General features: G+C 63.0%; 2 protein-coding genes across 2 annotated transcripts in view; one reads left to right on the top strand and one right to left on the bottom strand.

Moving 5' to 3' along the window:
• The window catches only part of DHCR7 (7-dehydrocholesterol reductase), a 205,507-nt gene that overhangs the window by 49,158 nt on the left and 134,999 nt on the right, over positions 1–21,350 (top strand). The window lies entirely within an intron of this gene.
• Positions 1,531–17,775, bottom strand: LOC132241833 (tumor necrosis factor receptor superfamily member 26-like). The gene is made up of 6 exons (XM_059710802.1): positions 17,729–17,775; positions 15,087–15,168; positions 13,514–13,639; positions 4,684–4,798; positions 3,279–3,355; positions 1,531–1,894 (listed from the first exon to the last, which is right to left on the bottom strand). The coding sequence occupies exons 3-6, from the start codon at positions 13,611–13,613 to the stop codon at positions 1,650–1,652; spliced, it is 537 nt and encodes a 178-aa protein (XP_059566785.1). The 5' UTR covers positions 13,614–13,639; positions 15,087–15,168; positions 17,729–17,775; the 3' UTR covers positions 1,531–1,649.

Below are 21,350 nucleotides of genomic sequence, written 5' to 3'. Positions count from 1 at the left end.
GGGCACATGCCAGTAGGGGGTGTGCAGGAGGCAGCTGATCAGTGATTCTCTCTCATCATGGATGTTTCTATCTGTCTCTCCCTCTCCCCTCCTCTCTGAAATCAATAAAAAAAACAAAACAAAACCACGTCTCTGAGCCCTGGCCCGTGTGGCTCCGTGGGTGGAGCGCCAGCCTGAACACCAAAGCGTCTCAGGTTTGATTCCTGGTCAAGGCTCGTGCCTTGTTCCAGGTTAACTCTCTGGCCCCAGTTGGGACACATGCAGTGGCAGCCCATCCACGTTTCTCCCTCCTTCCCTCCCTCTCCCTCTCCCTCTCCCTCCTTCCCTCTCCCTCGCTCTCGCCAAAAATCTATCCTCAGGTGAAGATTAACAAACAAAAAAAAAAAAAAAAAGGAAAAAGAAAAAGAAAAAGAAAGGCCTCCTCCAGCTGAAGAAATGAGAGCTCAGAGTGGCCACTGGGTGCCTGTCCTCCACTTGTTCATACGTGTCACCCAGTTCATGCCACGCCCGGCTCTGGCCAAGGGGGCAGCCCAGGACTCAGAGACCAAGGAGCCCAGGGAGGGGGCTGGGGGCAGAGAGACAACCCTCCAGCCCGCGGGGTGCAGCGCTTGGGAAGAGCCTGGGGGACCGGGGCCCACCCAGCACCCTCAGAGGGTCCCGCCCACCAGCTCAGGGCCCCTGGGACCCAGGCAGTGACGCCCCTGCCTGCCCTGACCCCCACCCCACCCCCCGGGGAGCTTTCCAGGGACTCTCCTCAGAGCAGGAGGCGCTCGGCCCATCTGGGGATCGCGGAGGCGCCAAAGGGATGGACTCCAGAGAGAACCTGGGTGCTGTGACCTCAGACACCTGCCAAGGTCACGGCAGGGCCAGACCTCCCCTCGTGTGGGCCCCGCCCGAATGCCGACGTAAGAGAGTTTTAAAAATATATTTTTTTATTGAAAAGCAGCATCGCACCACCACGCGGGTCGGATCGGGCTTCCGTGGTCTTGTGTCTCGAAGCCATTCCCTTCCAGCCCCACTGACGTCATAAGGTTCTTCCCGTCCCGTCCTGGGGCCTCATGTCCGCGTTCACAATCAGCCTCTTGGTGGCTGAAAAAGGAAACCAGAAGGAAGACGTGTGGCCAGGACCCGGCGTGGCTCCTGACCTGCCTGCAGCTCATTCGTCCTGGCGCCCATGGCCCTGGAGAAGGGACCCAGGATCCGGGGAGTTGGCAGCCCTGGGGGCGGGGGATGGGTGTGTGGAGGTTGGCCCTGCGCTTGCTCTCCGGCTCCCAGAGGCGGTGGGGCCGCAGGACAGACGAGGCTGCGGCCAGGGGAGCCTGGCTGGGATGGAGGCCTGGGCGAGTTCTGCAGCCTCGTGGGCTCGGGCTGCCTGAACTTTGACCTGTGAAGTGGGGAGACCTCCCAGAGCTGCCCGAGCGGATGGGGTTCCAGAAAGCACCTGGCGGCCTGGCTGGTGTGGCTCAGTGGATAGAGCATCAGCCTGTGGACTGAAGGGTCCCAGGTTCAATTCCGGTCAGGGCACAGGCCCAGGATGTGTGCTCAATCCCCAGTGTGGGGCGTGCAGAAGGGAGCCGATCCATGATTCTCCCTCATCATGGATGTCTCCCTCTCCCTCTCCCTTCTTCTCTGACATCAATAAAAATATATTAAAAATGAATAAGGAAGTGAGCGCAGCTGTATTTTAAATGGAAAACGCCGGTCAAGAACCTGCCGGGACCCCGGCCGCGCTGCTGCTCTCCCGTCCGGAGCGCTCTCCTCCGCTTACCTCGTCTTCTCCACCAGGGGATGGCAATGGGGATGCCAATGGCAATGGCGATGCCGATGATGACAATGCCGATGCAAACCACAGACACAGCCAAGGCGCTGACAGACAGGGAACCGGCTGGGGGTCCTGGGGGCACAGAGCGCTGTAGCGGGTAAGCACGTCCCTCGCGGAAGGACTCGCTGCCCGCAGGGTCCGCCCTCCCAGAAGAGGGCGAAGGACCGCTGCCCCAGGGTGGGGCTCTGGGGTGAGCGTCACGGACTCCCGGACCAGTAGGCAGCCCCCCCCGCCCCCGGCACGAAGGTGGGGACGAGGGAGAGGACCCCATGGTGACTGCGGGAAGGCCGGGCCAGATGCCCGAGGGAAGGGGCAGGGCCACCCAGGAGCCAGCTGCTGAGGCCGCTCGGGGGCCGGTCTCCCAGGTGACATTACAGCACCCGGCGGAGCCACCACAGGGACCCGGGCGAGGGCAGGCCCATCAGAGCTGGGCCCCGGCGCCGGGCCAGCCCAGGAGGCGGAGGGACGGCAGTGGCCCTGCCACGGGGCCTGCTCCCCCGACAGCTTCCTGAAGTGCATTTATTTCTCCTGAATCCTCGCCCGACGACATTTTCCCATTGATTTTTGTAGAGAGAGGGAGCGGAGGGAGGAGAGGGAGAGACAGAGAGGAGCGTGGGTGTGACAGTGTGAGGGACACATCCATGGGCTGCCGCACCCCCGACCGGGTTGGGGATGGAGCCTGCAACCCAGGGACGTGCCCCTGACTGGGAATCGAACCCACCAGCCTTGGGTCCACGGGCTGAGGCTCTAAGCCAGGGGTGGGCAAACTTTTTGACTCGAGGGCCACAATGGGTTCTTAAACTGGACCGGAGGGCCGGAACAAAAGCATGGATGGAGTGTTTGTGTGAACTAATACATGTTAACACTGCTGCTGGTGAAGGAGCGGAGGGGAGAGCAAGAGAACCCTCCGCTCTTTCGGCTCCGCGGGCCGGATAGAACAGCCGAACGGGCCGGATCCGGATCCAGCCCGCGGGCCGTAGTTTGCCCACGACTGCTCTAACCACTGACCCAACCCGGCCAGTGCTCTGACCACTTGTGTTTAATCACAGATTAGGTCTGAACTATGTTCTTTTTGTGGGGGGATGGGCATTAAATGTACTTTAAGCCCCGCCAGCCTGGCTCAGGTGTTGAGCGTTAACCTATGAACCAGGGCATCACCGTTCCATTCCCAGTCAGAGCACAGGCCCGGGGTGTGGGCTCCATCCCCAGTGGGGGGCATGCAGGAGGCAGCCGATCCATGATTCTCTCTCAGCATGGATGTTTCTCTCTCTCCCTCTCCCTTCCTCTCTGACATCAATAGAAACATATTAGAAATAAAATAAAGCCACGCACACCCACCCCTTCCTGCCTGCAGCCTCTTTTCTACGGGGCAGAGCTGAGCACTGACCCCGGCCCAGAGCCGGGCGGTGCCCTCTGTGCACAGGCTGGCTGCCGTGGAAGAGGCGGGGCCGCTTACCTGGCTCTGGCTGGGCTGCTGGGGCGCACATGGTGTCCCTCGTGGGGGTGCAGGTCAGGAGGGTGGCGCCGGGACAGCTGAGAGGAAGGAGTGAAGGACCCCGAGCATCACTTCCCGGCCAGGCCGGCCCCCGCCACGGAGGGCCCCAGGCTCCGGCAGCCTGTGCCAGGCTTTCCCAGACCATCGGCCCACCCGGCCCTGGGACCGCTGAGAGCACAGCGAGGGAGTTCGGGGCCCCTGGGGTGCGGCTCTGAGGACGGCACCTGCTGGAGCCACAGCCGCACCGAGAGGAAGCAGCCCCGAGAGGAAGCCCATGGAGATGGGCGGGCAAAGGAGCCGAGAGAAGCAGAGCCCTGATCGAACCCGACCTGCAGGCGGCCCCTACTTCGGACTTGTCAGGTCCCAGGGCCACAGTTCACATGGTCTGAGTTGCACTGAAGGGCCCACAACGCGCCTCACAAAGTGCGCTGCTCTGCCCGCCGAGGGGCTCAGGGGAGGAGCGTCGGCCTAGGAGCCAGGAGGTCACGGTGCAATTCCCGGTCAGGGCACAGGCCCGGGTTGCGGGCTCCATCCCCGGTGGGGGGCCTGCAGGAGGCAGCTGATCCATGATTCTCTCATCATTGCCCTCTCTCTCCCTCTCCCTTCCTCTCTGACATCAATAAAAATCCATTTCTTTTAAAAAGGGAGCTATTTTTCCAGGGGTTTCATCGCTGTCATGTCTCCCAGAAGGTCCCCCCATCGAACCCACCCGGGGCTTCAGGATGAAGCTTCTAAGGAAATCTGTGTGTGTGACTGCGCTAAAGGGAGGCCATCGCGGGGGAGCCGGGCCTCCCGTGACCGCGTCCTCCTAAGGGGAGCCTGTTCGCAGGGAGCGGCCCAGAGACGCAGACAGGAGGCGGCGCGATGGCGGACAGACAGAGGCCACAGCAACAGGTCTAGGAGGAGCGCCAGGGGCGCTGCCACCCAGAGCCCAGGAGGCAGGAGGGTCCTCCCAGAGCCCGCGGGGCCGGCCCTGCCCACACCTGGTTCCTGGCTCCCGGGCTATGGCTCCCACCTCCCTCCCTCCTCGGGCCTCTGCCTCTCCCAAGCCCCGCCCTCCAGCCCTTGGGGACCGGGCAGGTTCTGTGCTTTGGCTTCTGTGCCGAATCCAGGGGGGCTTTGGTGGAAGGAGCGGGTCGTGGCTCTGGGTGGACGGAGCCCTGGCCCCAGGGCGGCCCCGGTGGGAACAGCCAGGCCACTGGTTGGATTTCATCTGCAGGCGCCTCCACGTGGCAGGTGCTACCAGGTCACAGATGGAGAACCGAGGTGCCACGGCAGAACCCGAGGCAGACACGCCACAGGGGTGGGGGTGCGGGGGGGGCGGCGGGGGGCTAGGCTGTGCGGCTGCCCGCGCCTGAGGCCGTACCTGGTGCAGCGGTAGCAGCCCTCAAGGCAATGCTCAGAGTCGCAGTAGAACTCCCCGGTCTTGCACTGGCACCGCCGGTCCTGTGTCGGGGTGCAGTCACTCACCATCTCCTGGTCTGCGGGGGGAGGGGAGGCTGGGTCAGGCACCAGGGCTGGGACTCTGCCAGTGGACATGGGCGGCTCCCGGTGATGCCACCGCACACCGGCCGGGCTCTGACACACGGGGGAGCGGGCCCCGGTCTAGACGGAGGCTGGCGGGCAGTGGGGAGTGGGGTTGGCCCGTGGGAACGTCACCCACTGCACCCAGTGTTTCCTCCGAGGCTGGCACTGACCCCACATCTCCCGTCGGGCCAGGATCCCCACGGCCCTGCGCTCCACATGCGGCACCGGCTCTGGCGGAGGTAAGACGGTCCACCTCTTCACTCCTCAGGGAACATTTCTTTTTCTTTCTTAATTATATTTTATTTATTTTATTTACTTATTCATTTATTTACTTATTTATCTGTTTCTTTATTTAGTTAATCATCACGAGGATATTTTTCCCATTGATTTTTCTTTTTTGAAATATCTTCCAGTTTAGACCTTTGGAAAATGCTTTCTTTTTTTAATATTTGAAAAAATATGTATTTTCCCCTAACTGGTTGGCTAAGCGGATACAGCATCAGCCTGCGGACTCAAGGGTCCCAGGCTCGACTCCGGTCAAGGGCATGTACCTGGGTTGCAGGCAAATCCCCAGTAGGGAATGTGCAGGAGGCAGCTGATCGATGCTTCTCTCCCATCGATGTTTCTAACTTTCTATCCCTCTCCCTTCCTCTCTGTAAAAAATCAATAAAATATATTTTAAAAATATATGTATTCTTGCCCTGGCTGGTTTGGCTGAGTGGATAAAGCATTGGCCTGCGGACTGATGGGTCCCGGGTTCGATTCCAATCAAGGGCACATGCCCGGGGTTGTGGGCTCCATCCCCAGTAGGTAGGGTGCAGGAGGCAGCTGATCCATGAATCTCTCTCATCATTGATGTTTCTATCTCCCTCTCCCTTCCTCTCTGAAATCAATAAAAATATATTAAAAAAAATAAAATACAAAAGGGGCTTCAAGGTCACGGTCAAGACTCAAGGGGCTGGGACTCACCCTTGCGGCAGATGGTGCACAGCAGGCAGGACCGCAGGCCGTTGGCGTGTCCCGTGTAGGTCCCTGTGTCACACGCCTCACACTTGCTCCGGGTGTGGGGGCTGCTGCATGGCTCCTCGACATACTGGCCTGTGCAAGAGGTCGGGGTGCGGTCAGACCCACCAGGCACGCCCGGCGCCCCGCTGTGCGGCCTCCACGCCAGGCCCTGGGCCGGCCCCTCTGGTGAGAAACTGCAAATCCCTGTCCCTGGGCGTCAGCATTGGAGTAATCTCTGCCTGTCACCAGGTCGTGGAAATGACGAAGCAATCGCTCCCCGACAGCTGTGTGGTGGGGCACCCGGGACCCCGACCCCCACCCAGGACACACCTCTGAGGCCCCCAGGACGCGCCTCTGGTCCAGGGTCAGTCAAGGCGGCAGGACCCCAGCCCAGCGCTCTGCCCCCCAGTCCAGTGCTCCGCCCCCCGGCCCAGCGCTCCGCCTCCCGGCCCAGGGCTCCGCCCCCCGGCGAGGGCTCGCCACCAGCTGCCCGGGCCCGCAGCCCAGCGTCCAGGTCGCCATGGGGGTCCCAGGGCCCAGCCCGGAAGGCCCCGAGGTGGACACGTGGTCCGCTGGCCAGCACGGTGCCCGGCCGCTTCCTCCCTGCCGCCCCGTCAGAGCCATGGCTCGATGTGCATATGGGTCGGGCCCAGCGGACAGAACCCGCCCCCACTCACCTGCGGGGCAGCGCTGGCAGCAGCGCCTCCCAGACCAGTACTCGCTGGTTCCGCACCTGCTGCCCGGGCTCAGGCTCGCCGCGCTCAGCTCGGACAACAGGTTGCTCGAGGTGCTGAGGGTCAGCTGCAAAGACGGGAACCGTGTTTCACCGCGTTCTCGCCCCCCATCCCTCCCACTGTCACCCCGGCAGGTCCACAGCACGCCCCGTCCACGCGGAGCACCGCCTGGGCCGCCGCCCTGGAACGGGAGGGTCACGGTCACGGCTCTGCATGTAGCAGCCTCAGGAAAGAGGCAGCCAGGGGCTCCCTGACCCGGGGGCCCAGGAACCGGGGTCACGTGCGCATTGGCTCCACAGGCGGGCCCGCGGCCTCCTCGTCCCATCTCTGGGGGGAGCTGTTACCAGCACAGGTTTCACACGGGAGAAGAATTTAGTCACAACATCAACATCAGCACAGACAGAACCTGGGGTGGCCCAGCCTAAACGCTGGACAGTGGCCGCCCACCCAGCCAGCAGCTCTAAGGAGCAGGCAGGGCGCCCGGAGGAGGTGGGGTGGGCCTGACCCGGCAGAGGCAGAAGCAGAAGCAGGCTGAGCCCCTCAGCGGGTCGGGGCCCTGGCGACCCCCCTGAAGAGAGAGCTGGCTGGGTTGCGGGGGCTGACAGATTGGGGGGCAGGGCGGCGCCGGTGATGTGACCACATTGTTGAGGGCCTGTGACTCTGATTTCAGGAGAGAAGGGGAGGGGTGCCCAGCAGCACCTGGAACCCCAGACAGCAACGCCGCAGAAGGAAGTGCTGCCGGGGTTCTTGTTCCAGCATCGAGAAGGGTTCAGCAATCTGGAGAAGGCTGTGCGTACATTAAATAGGAGTCCAGAGACAAAGCATAATTTTGAAAGGCATTTGGGGGTCAGAGGAGCCTAGTTTAAAGGAAACTAAGATCTCAGATCTCCTGGTCTCAGGACCCCATGCTTTTTATGAACACAATCTGTCCTGAGGCGAGGCAGAGGTATACACTTCAAAGGGTCAGGTTTCCGACAGAGTCCATTGTCAGATTGGGGAGAATTAGCCTACGGCTGTCCAGGTGTTTGGCCAGTAGGAGGCAATAACATGTAGATTAAGATGCCCTGAGCTGTCTCACAGCCAAGCAACCATCCCTTTTCAGGTTTGGAGAAATGCCATCAGCCATTCCCAACATGTGTGACTACATGTGTGACTCAGCCCTGCTGTGTCCCCCAGTTCCATCAACCTTTTGATGAATCGCTTGCCATTATGACGTGCTGGAACTGGCTTCCAGCAGCAAGTCCCTCCTCCAGTAACTGCTTGCAAATGCATCCAACTCTCCCATCGGACAGAGATGGGCCGAATGGGGTGAACAAATGAGCCGCCGCACGAAGCCTGCGAGAGACTCACTGCGTCCAATGCACACAGAGGTGAGAGGTGAGAGGTGAGAGGTGAGAGGTGAGGCGATGGCCCCTGCTGGTTTGGACAGAGCACCGGCCTGTGGACTGAAGGGTCCCGGGTTCGAGTTCAACTCAATCCCCGGCCCTGGTCTGGGCGCGTGCAGGAGGCAACCAATGGATGCATGTCTCTCTCCCCGTCTTCCCTCCCACTCTCGCTGAAAGTCAGCGGGAAACCGGTGAGGATGAACAGGCACCTCGAAGCCGAGGCCGCAGCCCATTCTCGTTCGAGCGCTTTAAAAAGTGTCCGTTTCAGCGCGGTCATCTCTCTGTAAGTCGGGCGAGGCCAGATGTGCAGGCGCAAATGGAATGTTAAATTCGCCTCCCTCCAAAGCAGACGCGACGAAAGCCAACGATGTCCTAAACCCCAGGACCGAGCCCCTCACCCAGGCACAGGCCCCGAGCCCCACTGTCAGCCAAGGTGCAGGATTCAGGCAACTGTTCCCAGCTCGAGGGCGTAGCGCCCGACACAGACAAACAGGAAGAAGCTGTGGTTTCTACCGATTTTAAAAGACTCTGGACCCTGCTCTCACGCTTCGGTGAGCAACCTCTGGGAGCCAGCTCCCTGGGGGCCGACCGCGAGCGGAAGGCACTTTTGGGGGTGAGGGCTGCACCCACTCTCCTGCGGGGATGGTTTCCCGCACCGTGAACACATGTCAAAACAGCAAGCTGCACACGTTAAGCCTGGGGCGCTCGTTGTGTGCCAACTACACACACCTCCATACGCTGTACACCCCGCCTCCAGCTAAAAAGGAAACTACAATGGCCTCTCGCCCCACCGCCCCGGGGAACGGGACCGAAGTGAGCTGCGCGCCCTGGTGAGAGGAAGGGGGGTCTGGCCGTACCCTTCCGGCCCGTGGACGCCTCCTCCCCGCCCCTGGACGTGCCCTCCCCGCCCCTGGCCGCCTCCTCCCCGCCGCCCACCTCCCCGCCCCTGGCCGTGCCCTCCCCGCCGCCCACCCTCCCCGCCCCTGGGGTCCCACCAGTCACCGGGGAGCCTGGGGCAGGGGAGGCCGGGGACCGCGCACAGCTCCGCGCACTCACGCTGGCGGAGGGCTGCCCGGTGCGCCCGGCCTTGGGGGGGGGGGGGGGGCGTCCCCGCGAGCTGCCTGGCCGGAATCAGAGGAAGGCAGATCTGGCTGTGCCCTCCCTGCCCCTGGCCGCCTCCTCCCCGTCGCCCACCCTCTCCGCCCCTGGACGTGCCTTCCCCGCCCCTGGCCGTGCCCTCCCCGCCGCCCACCCACCCCGCCCCTGGGGTCCCATCAGTCACCGGGAAGCCTGGGGCAGGGGAGGCCGGGGACCGCGCACAGCTCCGCGCACTCACGCTGGCGGGGGCTTCCCGGTGCGCCCGGCCTGGGGTGAACGGGAGGGCGCGTCCCCCGCGAGCTGCGCGGGGCCTGGGCAGCGCCCTAGGGACGCGCGACTCCCAAAGTCAGAGTCCGTCCCGCCCCGCCTCGGGCCCCTTCCCGGATGGGGGGGCCTTCCCTCCTCCGAGCCCCGCCGCGCACCCACCTGAGTCCCGATGAGGAGGAGTAGCAGTGGCCGCACCTGCAAAGGAAACGGTACAGAAAACCTTCTCACCTTGATGCTCATTCGTAGCCGGGCCAGCGCGCTCCGCCTTTTATAGTCCCGGGCAGGCCCCGCCCATCCTGCCTACTATTGGCTGCTGGCGGAGTGAGAGGCACAGGATTGGTGGCGGCGGCTGGGCTGGGTGGAGCTCTCACCGACCCTCCTAGGAGAGGAGTCCCCCCTGGGAATATTCCAGCCGGGGCCCGGCCCTCCCCCCTCCCGCCGCCCTCCCCGCTCCCGCCGCCCTCCCCCCTCCCGTCCTCCCTCCCCGCTCCCGCCGCCCTCCCCCCTCCCGCCGCCCTCCCCCCTCCCGTCCTCCCCGCTCCCGCCGCCCTCCAGGCCCCGCATCGGCACCTGCTCCCCCTCCCGCCCCGGGCCGTCCGGAGCTCAGTGTCCTCCCCGGGAAGGGACCAGGCGCTCACCCCTGAGGGCGCCCTGGGGCCCGTGGGCACCGAGTGTCCTACCAGCCCCAGCGCCTCGGCTCCCATGGGGAGGGCGGGGCAGGGACACGGCGCGGCCCACGGGGGGCCCTGCGGGGGGGCGGGTGAGAGGGCGACAGGCAGGGGGCAGAGAGGAGGCCCGGCGGGTGGAGCAGCCTGACTGCCCCCCTCGCTGCTGAGGGCGCCCCAGCAGGGCCCTGGGTGCTGATCTGGCGCCTGGGCCCTGGCTGCCCCCCCCGACGGGCCTGGGGGGGGGTGTCCTGCTCACACTGGGCCAAGTCCTTCCGGGTCCCAGGGGCTGTGGCTGTGGGGCCAGGGGGTGTCCGTGGGCGGGGGCCGTGCTCCTCAGGGAGAGGGGACGCCATCCAGCCAGAGCCGCCCCCCCCCCCCCCAGAGCGCCCTGGAGGGGCGTCCCCAGGACACGCAGGGTGCTGGGCAGAGCGCCAGGCTGCGGCGAGGCGAGGCCGCTCCGAGGGCGGGAGACACGGGCAGAGCCGGTCCAGGGGACAGGGAACAAGGCAGACAGGGAACCAGCGGTTCGCAGCTGGAAAGACCAGATGCCCAGCGGCTGCAGCCACCTACTGAACCCCAGCGTCCCTCAGCCAGGGCACTTAAGAGCGAATGGTCGGCCCTTCTCCTCCCCAACCAGAGGGCAGAGCGCAAACCGCCCCCTCAGGGCCCAGCAGACCCAGTTACAGTGGAACCAGTTACAGCGGAACCAGTTACAGCGGAACCGCATGCTGCACCGTCTCCCATCTGGAATAATCCCCCGGGTTTCTGCACCAAAAATGAAAATCAGACAGAGGCCGGAACCAGGACTACAGGCTTTATTGGAGGAGAAGGACCTGCGGGCCGTCCCTCCAGGGGACAGCAGCGCGTGCAGGGGGGGCAGCCTTTGAGGGGCGGAATGGGAAGGGGTGGGCTTAGTGGACTCGGCGCCGCTGATTGCTGGCTTACACGGTCCATATGGGACAAGGGCTTAGGGCATTGGGCAGGTGTGCATTGGTGGTCCGATGTCTAGTCCAGCGATGGCGAACCTGTGACACGCGGGTCAGAGGCGACACGCGAACTCATTTTTTTGGTTGATTGTTCTTTGTTAAATGGCGTTTAAATATATAAAATAAATATCAAAAATATAAGTCTTTGTTTTACTATGGTTGCAAATATCAAAAAATTTCTAGATGTGACACGGCACCAGAGTTAAGTTTGGGTTTTCCAAAATGCTGACACGCCGAGCTCAGAAGGTTCGCCGTCACTGGCCTAGTCCATATACGGCACATGGTTAGTCACTCAGGTTTCCTGGGCTGCAGGGCACCTCATACTCCGCCCTCCAGGGGGGAGGGAGGGAGGATCTATCAGCTTCTCCACCGGAAAACCCTTCATGCCGGAACCTGTATGAGGAGGCACAGGTCACTCAGGTGAAAATGAGAGAGAACGGGCTGCGGAGTCAGTTTCCCTGTTCACGCCGCAGGGGATTGTCTGGTGAACAATTTTCCCGTATATTTCCCTTCCTTTTTGTTAAATTGACACATTCTATGTCCTTTTTGTTTTTAAAGGGTTTATTTATAGATTAAACAGTAAGGAGACATGGGCTGTATATAAGAAAGGTCAGAGCAGGGCGTCCCCTGGGGGCTGGAGGGGAGAATTCAATGCACCTCACTCCTGATGGGAAAGCATGATTCAGGGATACAGGCCTTTGGTTGGTCTCCCCCCCCCACCCCCCCCCCAGAGGCCACACTCTGGTCGCTGCTCCCATGGCTCGGGATCTACTTGTCCATCAGTGTCTTTTGTTCGTTAGATGCCCCATGGGTGAGATCACGTGATGCTTGTCCTTCTCTGACCGGCTCCTTGCGCTCAGCAGAATCCGCTCCGGGTCCCTCCGTCTGTCGCGAAGGGTCAGGGACCCTCCTTTCTTACGGCTGCATGTTCTCCAGGCGGAACGTGCCCCGGCTTTACCCACGCGACGGCTGAGGGCACGTGCTCTGAGCATAGGGCTGCGCACATTCTCTCTCACTGGAGTTTCAGGTATCGAAGGGTGTACTAGGTCACACAGCCTTTGGACAGAAGAACATCTTAGGAGGCACTTAAAAAAGGTCCCTGATCCTGGCCGGTTGGCCTCAGAGGATAGGGCGTCAGCCTGTGGCCTGAAGGGTCCCGGGTTCAATTCTGTTCAAGGGCACATGCCCGGGTTGTGGGCTCGGTCCCCAGTAGGGGGTATGCAGGAGGCAGCTGGTCAGTGATTCTCTCTCATCATGGATGTTTCTATCTGTCTCTCCCTCTCCCCTCCTCTCTGAAATCAATAACAAAACAAAACAAAACCACGTCTCTGAGCCCTGGCCCATGTGGCTCCGTGGGTAGAGCGCCAGCCTGCACACCAAAGGGTCTCGGGTTTGATTCCTGCTCAAGGCTCGTGCCTTGTTGTAGGTTCACTCTCTGGCCCCAGTTGGGACACATGCAAGTGGCAGCCCATCCACGTTTCTCCCTCCCCCTCCCTCTCGCTCTCGCCAAAAATCTATCCTCAGGTGAAAAATAGCCCAAAAAAAAGGAAAAAGAAAAAGAAAGGGCCAAAGCCGGTTTGGCTCAGTGGATAGAGCGTAGGCCTGCGGACTGAAGGGTCCCGGGTTCGATTCCGGTCAAGGGCATGTGCCTTGGTTGCGGGCATATCCCCAGTGGGAGATGTGCAGGAGGCAGCTGATCGATGTTTCTCTCTCATCGATGTTTCTGGCTCTCTGTCTCTCTCCCTTCCTCTCTGTAAAAAAATCAATAAAATATATTTTAAAAAAACAAAAAAAGAAAGGCCTCCTCCAGCTGAAGAAATGACAGCTCAGAGTGGCCACTGGGTGCCTGTCCTCCACTTGCTCATACGTGTCACCCAGTTCATGCCACGCCCGGCTCCTGGCCAAGGGGGCAGCCCAGGACTAGAGACCAAGGAGCCCGGGGAGGGGGCTGGGGGCAGAGAGACAACCCTCCAGCCTGCGGGGTGCAGCGCCTGGGAAGAGCCTGGGGGTCGGGGCCCACCCAGCACCCTCAGCGGGTCCCGCCCACCAGCTCAGGGCCCCTGGGACCCAGGCAGTGACGCCCCTGCCTGCCCCTCCCCCCCCTCCCCCCGGGAAGCTTTCCAGGGACTCTCCTCAGAGCAGGAGGCGCTCGGCCACTGAGTGAAAACCGAGGTAAAAGATTTTTCTTTTAAAAATATATTTTATTGATTTTTCACAGAGAGGAAGGGAGAAGGATAGAGAGTTAGAAACATCAACGAGAGAGAAACATCGATCAGCTGCCTCCTGCACACCCCCCACTGGGGATGTGCCCGCAACCAAGGTACATGCCCTTGATCAGAATCGAACCCGGGACCTTTCAGTCCGCAGGCCGACGCTCTATCCACTGAGCTGAACCATTTAGGAGCTCAGGTAAGAGATTTTTTAAAAAAATATATTTTTTTATTGACTTCAGAGAGGAAGGGAGAGGGAGAGAGAAACATCAATGATCAGAGAGAATCATTGATCACTGGGATGGAGGCCACTTACCTTCCCGGCACTGCGTGCACGGCGAGCAGGACTGTGCCCTGCTGGGGTGGGCCAGGAAGGAGTCGGGTGGGCACGGACAGCACCTTAAGGCCTGGCCCATGGTGCAGTCCGCGCTGACGTACTGGCCTGCGGCAGGGGTGGCACAGAGGTGAGGTGGGGCCCGGCACCCACCCGTCCTGGTCCCCGAGGCCAGGCCCCTGCACAGCACCAACCCTCGCCTCTGTCTCCTTGGAATGTTCTGGGCTGAGCCCCGTCTCCATGTGTCCCAGGAACTGGGGACCTGCGTCCCCCTCGGCCTTTACGGATTCCCCCGCAGCTCGGCTCAGAGGGGGTGGGTGTGCACACGGGGCCGCCGACCCCGCCTCTACCCCGCGCCAACGCACCGGGCGCTCAGCAGCTCCCGGGCCACTCGCCAGGGCAGCCGGAAAGCGAGCAAGAAGCCCAGCCACGCCCGCAGGAGCCGCCTGGCCCCGCGGCCCTGCGCCCCCGCGAAGGCTGTCCTGGGGCAGAGCCACACATCCCTGCCGCCGCCCAGCCCCTCAGGCGGCGTGTGGGCACCGTGCCTCCGTCATTCCTGCGGGTGCGCGCAGATGTGCGGACGCGGGGCGGTGCCGGGTGTGCATGGCGCGTGTGCCGGGGGAGGGCAGGTGCGTGGTCCGGGGCTGGGGTGGGGGTTCAGTCCCTGAGCTGGCGCCCTGGGCGCCCGCAGCTCTGCAGCTGAGCCCTCGGGGTCAGGTGAGCCGAAGGCGAAGGCTCGGGAAGACTGGGACGCTCACTCACCGGCTGCCGGGAGCCGGTCCATCCTTGCTGTTTCAAGGGACCTGGCATATATGGCATACGGTTCTTAATATGTTTGCTCACCTTCTTGGCGCTGTGTTTTAACCAAGGTCACCTCTCCAAGAAAGGTTGAATCCCCAGGTAGGGATTTTCCCCTGAAGTTAGGGAGGGAATAAAACCCCTCAACTAAGTGCCAGGCGGGTAATTAATCCCTTTAACTACGAACAATCATGCTTAAACTACATAATCTTTTCTCCCTGGAATGGAGATAAGAAACGCCCTAACCTTTGTAATAGAGATTGATAGGATTGAATCAACTGGTATAAATACAGTTGTAACAAGACAGAAACACTCAGAACTTAGAACAGAATCAAGAAGACAGAACCTACACGGAGCCTAGAGACAGAAGAACTTCGCTGGAGAGAGCATGCTGGAGGATCCTGGACAGGGACTGGCCTCAGAGCCTAGAGACAGAGCCTAGCGGGAGAACATGGCAAGGGATCCTGGACTGAACCTGACTACAGAGATTGGCAGGAGAACCTGACTGGAACCTGGACACAACCTGACTGGAGAGCCTGGACAGAACCTGGCTGGAGAACCTAGCGAGGGAACATGGCTACAGAACCTCGCTGGAGATCCGAAGCAGAGCCTCTCTGGAGATCGAGACCAGAACTTGGCTGGAGATCCTGGCTAGGCTGCTGATCAACTGAACGCTGTCTCCGTGTCATTCCTTCTTCGCCGACTCCGTCTACACCTTTGGGGACCCCTGGACCCGCTGGGGCTGGACCCCGGCAACCGGCCTCACAGAGGTCGCTGGAGGGGCTCCCGGCTGCATTCGGGTTGGGGCCACCCAGTTCCGAGCCGGCTGCCAGGGCCGCCTGCAATCAGCCAGGGAGACGGGCTTAGCCAGAGCGGCCTCCAGGCCGGCCAGCATCGCTCAGTGGCTGAGCGTCCAACTATGAACCAGGAGGTCACAGCTTGATTCCCGGTCAGGGCACAGGCCCGGGTTGTGGACTCCATCCCCAGTGTGGGGCTTGCAGGAGGCAGCCGATCCGTGATTCTCCCTCTCCCTCTCCCTTGCTCTCTGAAATCAATACTTATATATATATTTATTTATTTGATTGGCTGCCTCCTGCACGCTCCCCACACTGGGGATGGAGCCCAAAACCTGGGCATGTGCCCTTGACTGGAATCGAACCCAGGATCCTTCAGTCCGCAGGCTGACGCTCTACCCACTGAGCCACACCAGCCGGGGCGATACTAGTAAATATATATTTTAAAAAAGAAGGGAACTCAGTTTGCAAACAGCACTGGAGGCCCGGTTCCCGGGAGGAACCGACATCACTGAGTGAGGACAAGGAAGGAAATTCCCATCGTTTCAAAGCAACGCCCCACAGTGCCCCTGCGCGTCACCGGGGGACAGTGGGAGCTCTCAGGTGAGCCCCCGATGCGGACAAGCACCCCTGAACTGTCTTAGAGGCAGGGGTGGGGAGCCCTTCTCCTGCCCGGGGCCGTGGGAGATTTCTCATACCATCCACGGGCCACACACAATGACCCACTAAGAAACTAGCCTGCTAGTGCTGGGCGGTGGGCGGTGGGCTCAGTGGTCAGTGTCGGCCGCACACCCAAGGGCCATGGGTTCAATCCTCAGTCAAGGGCACGCACCTGGGTTGCAGGTCCCATCCCCAGCCCTGGTATGAGCGTGGGTATCTCTCATATACATGCTTCTCTCTCCCTCACTCTCCCCCGCCCTCCCCTCTCCACCTCTCCCACTGTCTCTAAAAAAAAAAAAATTGAAAACCTGAAAAAAATATTCTTGGGTGATTAACCAACAAAAGAAATAAAGAAATAAAGGAAGGGAGGAAAGAAAGGCAAGACAGAAAGGCAAGACAAGAGAGTCCAGGCGAGGCCAGGCACACAGAAAGGCGGGGGAAGGTGAGGCGAGTCCAGGCACACAGAAAGGCGGGGGAGGTGAAGCGAGTCCAGGCACACAAAAAGGCGAGGCCAGGCGAGGCGAGGCCAGGCAAGGCTAGGCGAGGCCAGGCACACAGAAAGGCATGGGGGGGAGGGTGGGGGGGGGTGGGGGAGGAGGGGAGGCAGGAAGGAAGGGAAGAGAAGAAAGAAAACAAAGGAAGAAAGAGAGCCCTAACCGGTGTGGCTCAGTGGATAGAGGACCCGCCTGCGGACTCAAGGGTCCCGGGTTCGATTCCGGTCAAGGGCATGTACCTGGGTTGCGGGCACATCCCCAGCAGGGAGTGTGCAGGAGGCAGCTGATCGATGTTTCTCTCTCGTTGATGTTTCTAACTCTCTATCTCTCTCCCTTCCTCTCTATAAAAAAATCAATAAAATATATTTTTTAAAAAAAGGAAGAAAAGAAGAAGAAAGGAAAAAAGAAAGGGGAAGGAAAAGAGAAGGAAGGAAGAAAAAAAATAATATTGAGATGGCGCCTGCGGGAACCCTTTCCGAGTGAGGCCGGGGGAGAAGCGGGGGTTCCTTCTCTCCTTTCTGGGCCCCTCCAGAGACTGGGGGTCCTACCCTCGCCCCCTCCGGCCCCTGCGGTTCTGCCCACCGGCCGCCGCCTCCAGGGGCCCCGCCAGGGGCGAGGGGGCGCGCGGCCCGGCGGCACCGCCGCGGGAAGGCCCCGAATTGGGCCCAATATCCAGCTGCCCCCAGAGCCGGCGTCCAGCCCCCGGCGTGTCTCAGGGGGGAGGGCGACCCCCAGACCCAGAACTTCCGCTCCCCCTCCCCCCCCTCAGCTTCGGGCGGCAGGGCAGCTGTGGATCCACGTCTCGCACCCGCGTCCCCGCTCCCTCCGCCCCTTCCTCTCAGACGCAATAAAAACAGTTTTAAAAAGGCGCCTTTAAAACACTCACCGAGGCCACCTGCCCGCCCCGCGGCCGCACGTCCTTCGGGGCGCCCGCACCCCCCCGACACCCCTCCCCCACCCCCCTCCCCTCACCCGCACCGCCTCCCCCACCCGCACCCCCCCACCCCCAACGCACCCCCCTCCCCCCGCACCCCCCACTGCACCCGCTCTACCCACCCGCACCCCCTCCCTCACCCGCACTCTCCACCCCCAACGCACCCCCTCCCCCACTGCACCCCCTCTCCCCACCCGCACCCCTCCCTGTACCCGCACCCCCCCACCCCCAACGCACCCCCCTCCCCCCCGCACCCCCTCTCCCCACCCGCACCCCTCCCCGTACCCGCACCCCCCCACCCCCAACGCACCCCCTCCCCCACTGCACCCCCTCTCCCCACCCGCACCCCTCCCCGTACCCGCACCCCCCCACCCCCAACGCACCCCCCTCCCCCCCCCCCCGCACCCCCGGTCGCACCCCCCGCCAGGCGCCTACAGTGCCGCGCCCGGGCCTCCGCTAGACCACGGGGCTGCCTCCGCCCCCACCCTCGGGCGTCCCTGCGGGGCAGCTCGCTCACCGGGACCCGCAGCAGCGGGAGCAGCGGGAGCAGCGGGAGCAGCGGGAGCAGCGGGAGCAGCGGGAGCAGCGGGAGCAGCGGGAGCAGCGGGAGCAGCGGGAGCAGCGGGAGCAGCGGGAGCAGCGGGAGCGGCCACTACAGCCACGGGGTGAGCACCGCGGGGCGGAATGAATGGGCAGCGCTTTTCCTGCCCTCCCCTCCCCTCCCCCCGACGTGGGCGATCAGGAGCCTCCCATCCTGGTGGGTCCCGGGCTGATGGAGCCCCTTCTGGCCCGACTGCTTCCCGGCCGAGCGTCCGCGGGGCAGGGCGGGGCGCGGGCGGGGCGCTGGGCGGGGCACCCACCCGGATGGCCGGCGACCCCCGCCCTGAGCCGCTGCGGCCCCGCCTCTCTCCTCCCCGCTCCACTCTCTCCACATCCGCGGGGAAACGTCCCGGGTGGGGTCACAGCAAACGTTTATTCATTCATTTTTTATTTTATTTAAAACCCGAATGGGTTCAACCGGTGTCTCCCCCATAAATTCAAGGAGGAGAGAGACCGAGACGGAGAGAGAAGAGACCGGCCCGTCGTGGTCCGGTGAGTCACCGCGCAAAGAACGTGGGGTGTTGCACGTCCTCCCGGCCCGGAACACCCCTGTGGCGGCGGAGCCCGGAAATTCTTTCACTTGCTAGTCACCCGGCTGTGCCCTGCTCCCGCCTGCTCCGGCCCCGCATCTGCTCCCCCCCTCATCTGCTCCCCCCCTGCATCTGCTCCCCCACCCCCCGCATCTGCTCCCCCCTCATCTGCTCCCCCCCCGCATCTGCTCCCCCACCCCCCGCATCTGCTCCCCCCTCATCTGCTCCCCCCCCGCATCTGCTCCCCCACCCCCCGCATCTGCTCCCCCCCCCGCATCTGCTCCCCCCCGCATCTGCTCCCCCCCCCGCATCTGCTCCCCCCCTCATCTGCTCCCCCCCTCATCTGCTCCCCCTCCATCTGCTCCCCCCCCGCATCTGCTCGCCCCCGCATCTGCTCCCCCCCGCATCTGCTCCCCCCCGCATCTGCTCCCCCCCCCGCATCTGCTCCGGCCACGCATCTGCTCCCCCCCGCATCTGCTCCCCCCCCCCCCGCATCTGCTCCGGCCCCGCATCTGCTCCCCCCCGCATCTGCTCCGGCCCCGCATCTGCTCCCCCCCTGCATCTGCTCCGGCCCCGCATCTGCTCCCCCTCCATCTGCTCCCCCCCCGCATCTGCTCCCCCCCGCATCTGCTCCCCCCCGCATCTGCTCCCCCCCGCATCTGCTCCGGCCCCGCATCTGCTCCGGCCCCGCATCTGCTCCCCCCCCCCCCCGCATCAGCTCCGGCCCCGCATCTGCTCCCCCCCCCGCATCTGCTCCCCCCGCATCTGTTCCCCCCCCCGCATCTGCTCCGGCCCCGCATCTGCTCCCCCCCCGCATCTGCTCCCCCCCGCATCTGCTCCCCCCCCGCATCTGCTCCGGCCCCGCATCTGCTCCCCCCCCCCCCCGCATCTGCTCCGGCCCCGCATTTGCTCCGGCCCCGCATCTGCTCCCCCCCGCATCTGCTCCGGCCCCGCATCTGCTCCCCCCCCGCATCTGCTCCCCCCCGCATCTGCTCCGGCCCCGCATCTGCTCCCCCCCGCATCTGCTCCCCCCCGCATCTGCTCCCCCCCGCATCTGCTCCGGCCCCGCATCTGCTCCCCCCCCGCATCTGCTCCCCCCCGCATCTGCTCCCCCCCCCCGCATCTGCTCCCCCCCCCCGCATCTGCTCCGGCCCCGCATCTGCTCCCCCCCGCATCTGCTCCCCCCCGCATCTGCTCCCCCTCCATCTGCTCCCCCCCCCCCCGCATCTGCTCCCCCCCGCATCTGCTCCCCCCCGCATCTGCTCCCCCCGCATCTGCTCCGGCCCCGCATCTGCTCCCCCCCCCGCATCTGCTCCGGCCCCGCATCTGCTCCGGCCCCGCATCTGCTCCCCCCCGCATCTGCTCCGGCCCCGCATCTGCTCCACCCCCCCGCATCTGCTCCCCCCCGCATCTGCTCCCCCCCGCATCTGCTCCGGCCCCGCATCTGCTCCGGCCCCGCATCTGCTCCCCCCCGCATCTGCTCCCCCCCCGCATCTGCTCCGGCCCCGCATCTGCTCCCCCCCCCGCATCTGCTCCGGCCCCGCATCTGCTCCCCCCCCCGTATCTGCTCCCCCCCGCATCTGCTCCCCCCCGCATCTGCTCCGGCCCCGCATCTGCTCCCCCCCGCATCTGCTCCGGCCCCGCATCTGCTCCCCCTCCATCTGCTCCCCCCCCCCCCGCATCTGCTCCCCCCCGCATCTGCTCCCCCCCGCATCTGCTCCGGCCCCGCATCTGCTCCGGCCCCGCATCTGCTCCCCCTCCATCTGCTCCCCCTCCATCTGCTCCCCCCCCCCAGCATCTGCTCCGGCCCCGCATCTGCTCCCCCTCCATCTGCTCCCCCCCGCATCTGCTCCGCACCCCCCCTCCCCCCAATAAGAGTTTCCGACCCCCTTCCGCTACAGGGACGTGATCCGCCCTCTGGACGCCCTGCCGACCAGGGTGGGCTCTGTCCAGCTGACGTTGGCGCCGGTTGTCGGGAGCCACCTGGCGGCGGCCAACTTTTTTTTTTTTTAATAAAAATTTTAAAAAGCCCTGACCGGTGTGGCTCCGTGGATGGAGCGTCAGCCTGTGGACTGAAGGGTCCCAGGTTCGATTCCGGTCAAGGGCATGTACCTGGGTTGCGGGCACATCCCCAGTAGGGAGTGTGCGGGAGGCGGCTGATCGATGTTTCTCTCTCAGCGTGTTTCTAACTCTCTATCCCTCTCCCTTCCTCTCAGTAAAAAAATCAATAAGTTGGTATTTTTTTTAAAGAGCAAATAGAATGTTGTTAAGGTAAAACACAGGTACCAACTCTGGCCGGTGCTTCTTTCAATCAACTTCATTCTTCATCCCCCCGCCCCCCTCCCCCAGCTCGCTGGCCCCCTCCCCACCCCCCACGATCCCTCTGGTGGAACTTTTCTCATTTTCTCTACAGTCTCCCATTAGCCCAGGTTCATGGAGTCCTGGATGTTCAGATTCAGTCATTTTTTTTCATCACTTACTTCCTTTATTTTCATTTTTTTATTGACTTCAGAGAAGAAGAGGAGAGAGAGAGAGAGAGAGAGAGAGAGAGAGAGAGAGAGAGAGAGAGAGAGAGACATCAGTGATAAGAATCATGGATCGGCTGCCTCCTGCACGCCCCCTGCTGGGGATCAAGCCCGCAACCCAGGCCTGTGCCCTTGACCGGATTTGAACCCGGGACCCTTCAGTCCGCAGGCTGGCGCTCTATCCCCTGAGCCACCCCGGCCAGGGCAGTCGTTTTCATGCACTAATAAGTGCAGGAAGGGCCATGAAGACCAAAGGTGCAGTGGCCTGGAGCTGGCAGGTGCTGGCTGCCAAGGGGGCTGGCTTGTGGGCTGAGGCCCTGGGCTCGCCTGTGAGATGAAGCCCCGCGGCCGCCTCGCGCCCGCCTTTGGCGCCTGCTGGCCTGGCGCAGGGGCTGCTCTGCAGGGAGTCCCGTGGCCACTGGTGAGCGCTGTGGGTCTGTGCTGTTCGCAGAACAAACCGCCATCGATGCAGCGAACCCATCTC

Source organism: Myotis daubentonii, chromosome 9 (assembly GCF_963259705.1).
Source record: "Myotis daubentonii chromosome 9, mMyoDau2.1, whole genome shotgun sequence".
Classification (NCBI taxonomy): domain Eukaryota; kingdom Metazoa; phylum Chordata; class Mammalia; order Chiroptera; family Vespertilionidae; genus Myotis; species Myotis daubentonii.
This window is presented reverse-complemented; position numbering and strand designations above follow the sequence as displayed.

What these genes read in the sequence shown, in the direction of transcription:
- LOC132241833 (XM_059710802.1), bottom strand. Translation starts at nt 13,613, where the DNA reads ATGGGCCAGGCCTTAAGGTGCTGTCCGTGCCCACCCGACTCCTTCCTG. An exon ending in GTGCACGCAGTGCCGGGAAG is followed by an intron (nt 4,799 to 13,513) that starts GTAAGTGGCCTC and finishes CTCCCCCCGCAG; the next exon opens with ACCAGGAGATGGTGAGTGAC. An exon ending in AGCAGCCCAGCCAGAGCCAG is followed by an intron (nt 1,895 to 3,278) that starts GTAAGCGGCCCC and finishes CTGTGCCCCCAG; the next exon opens with GACCCCCAGCCGGTTCCCTG.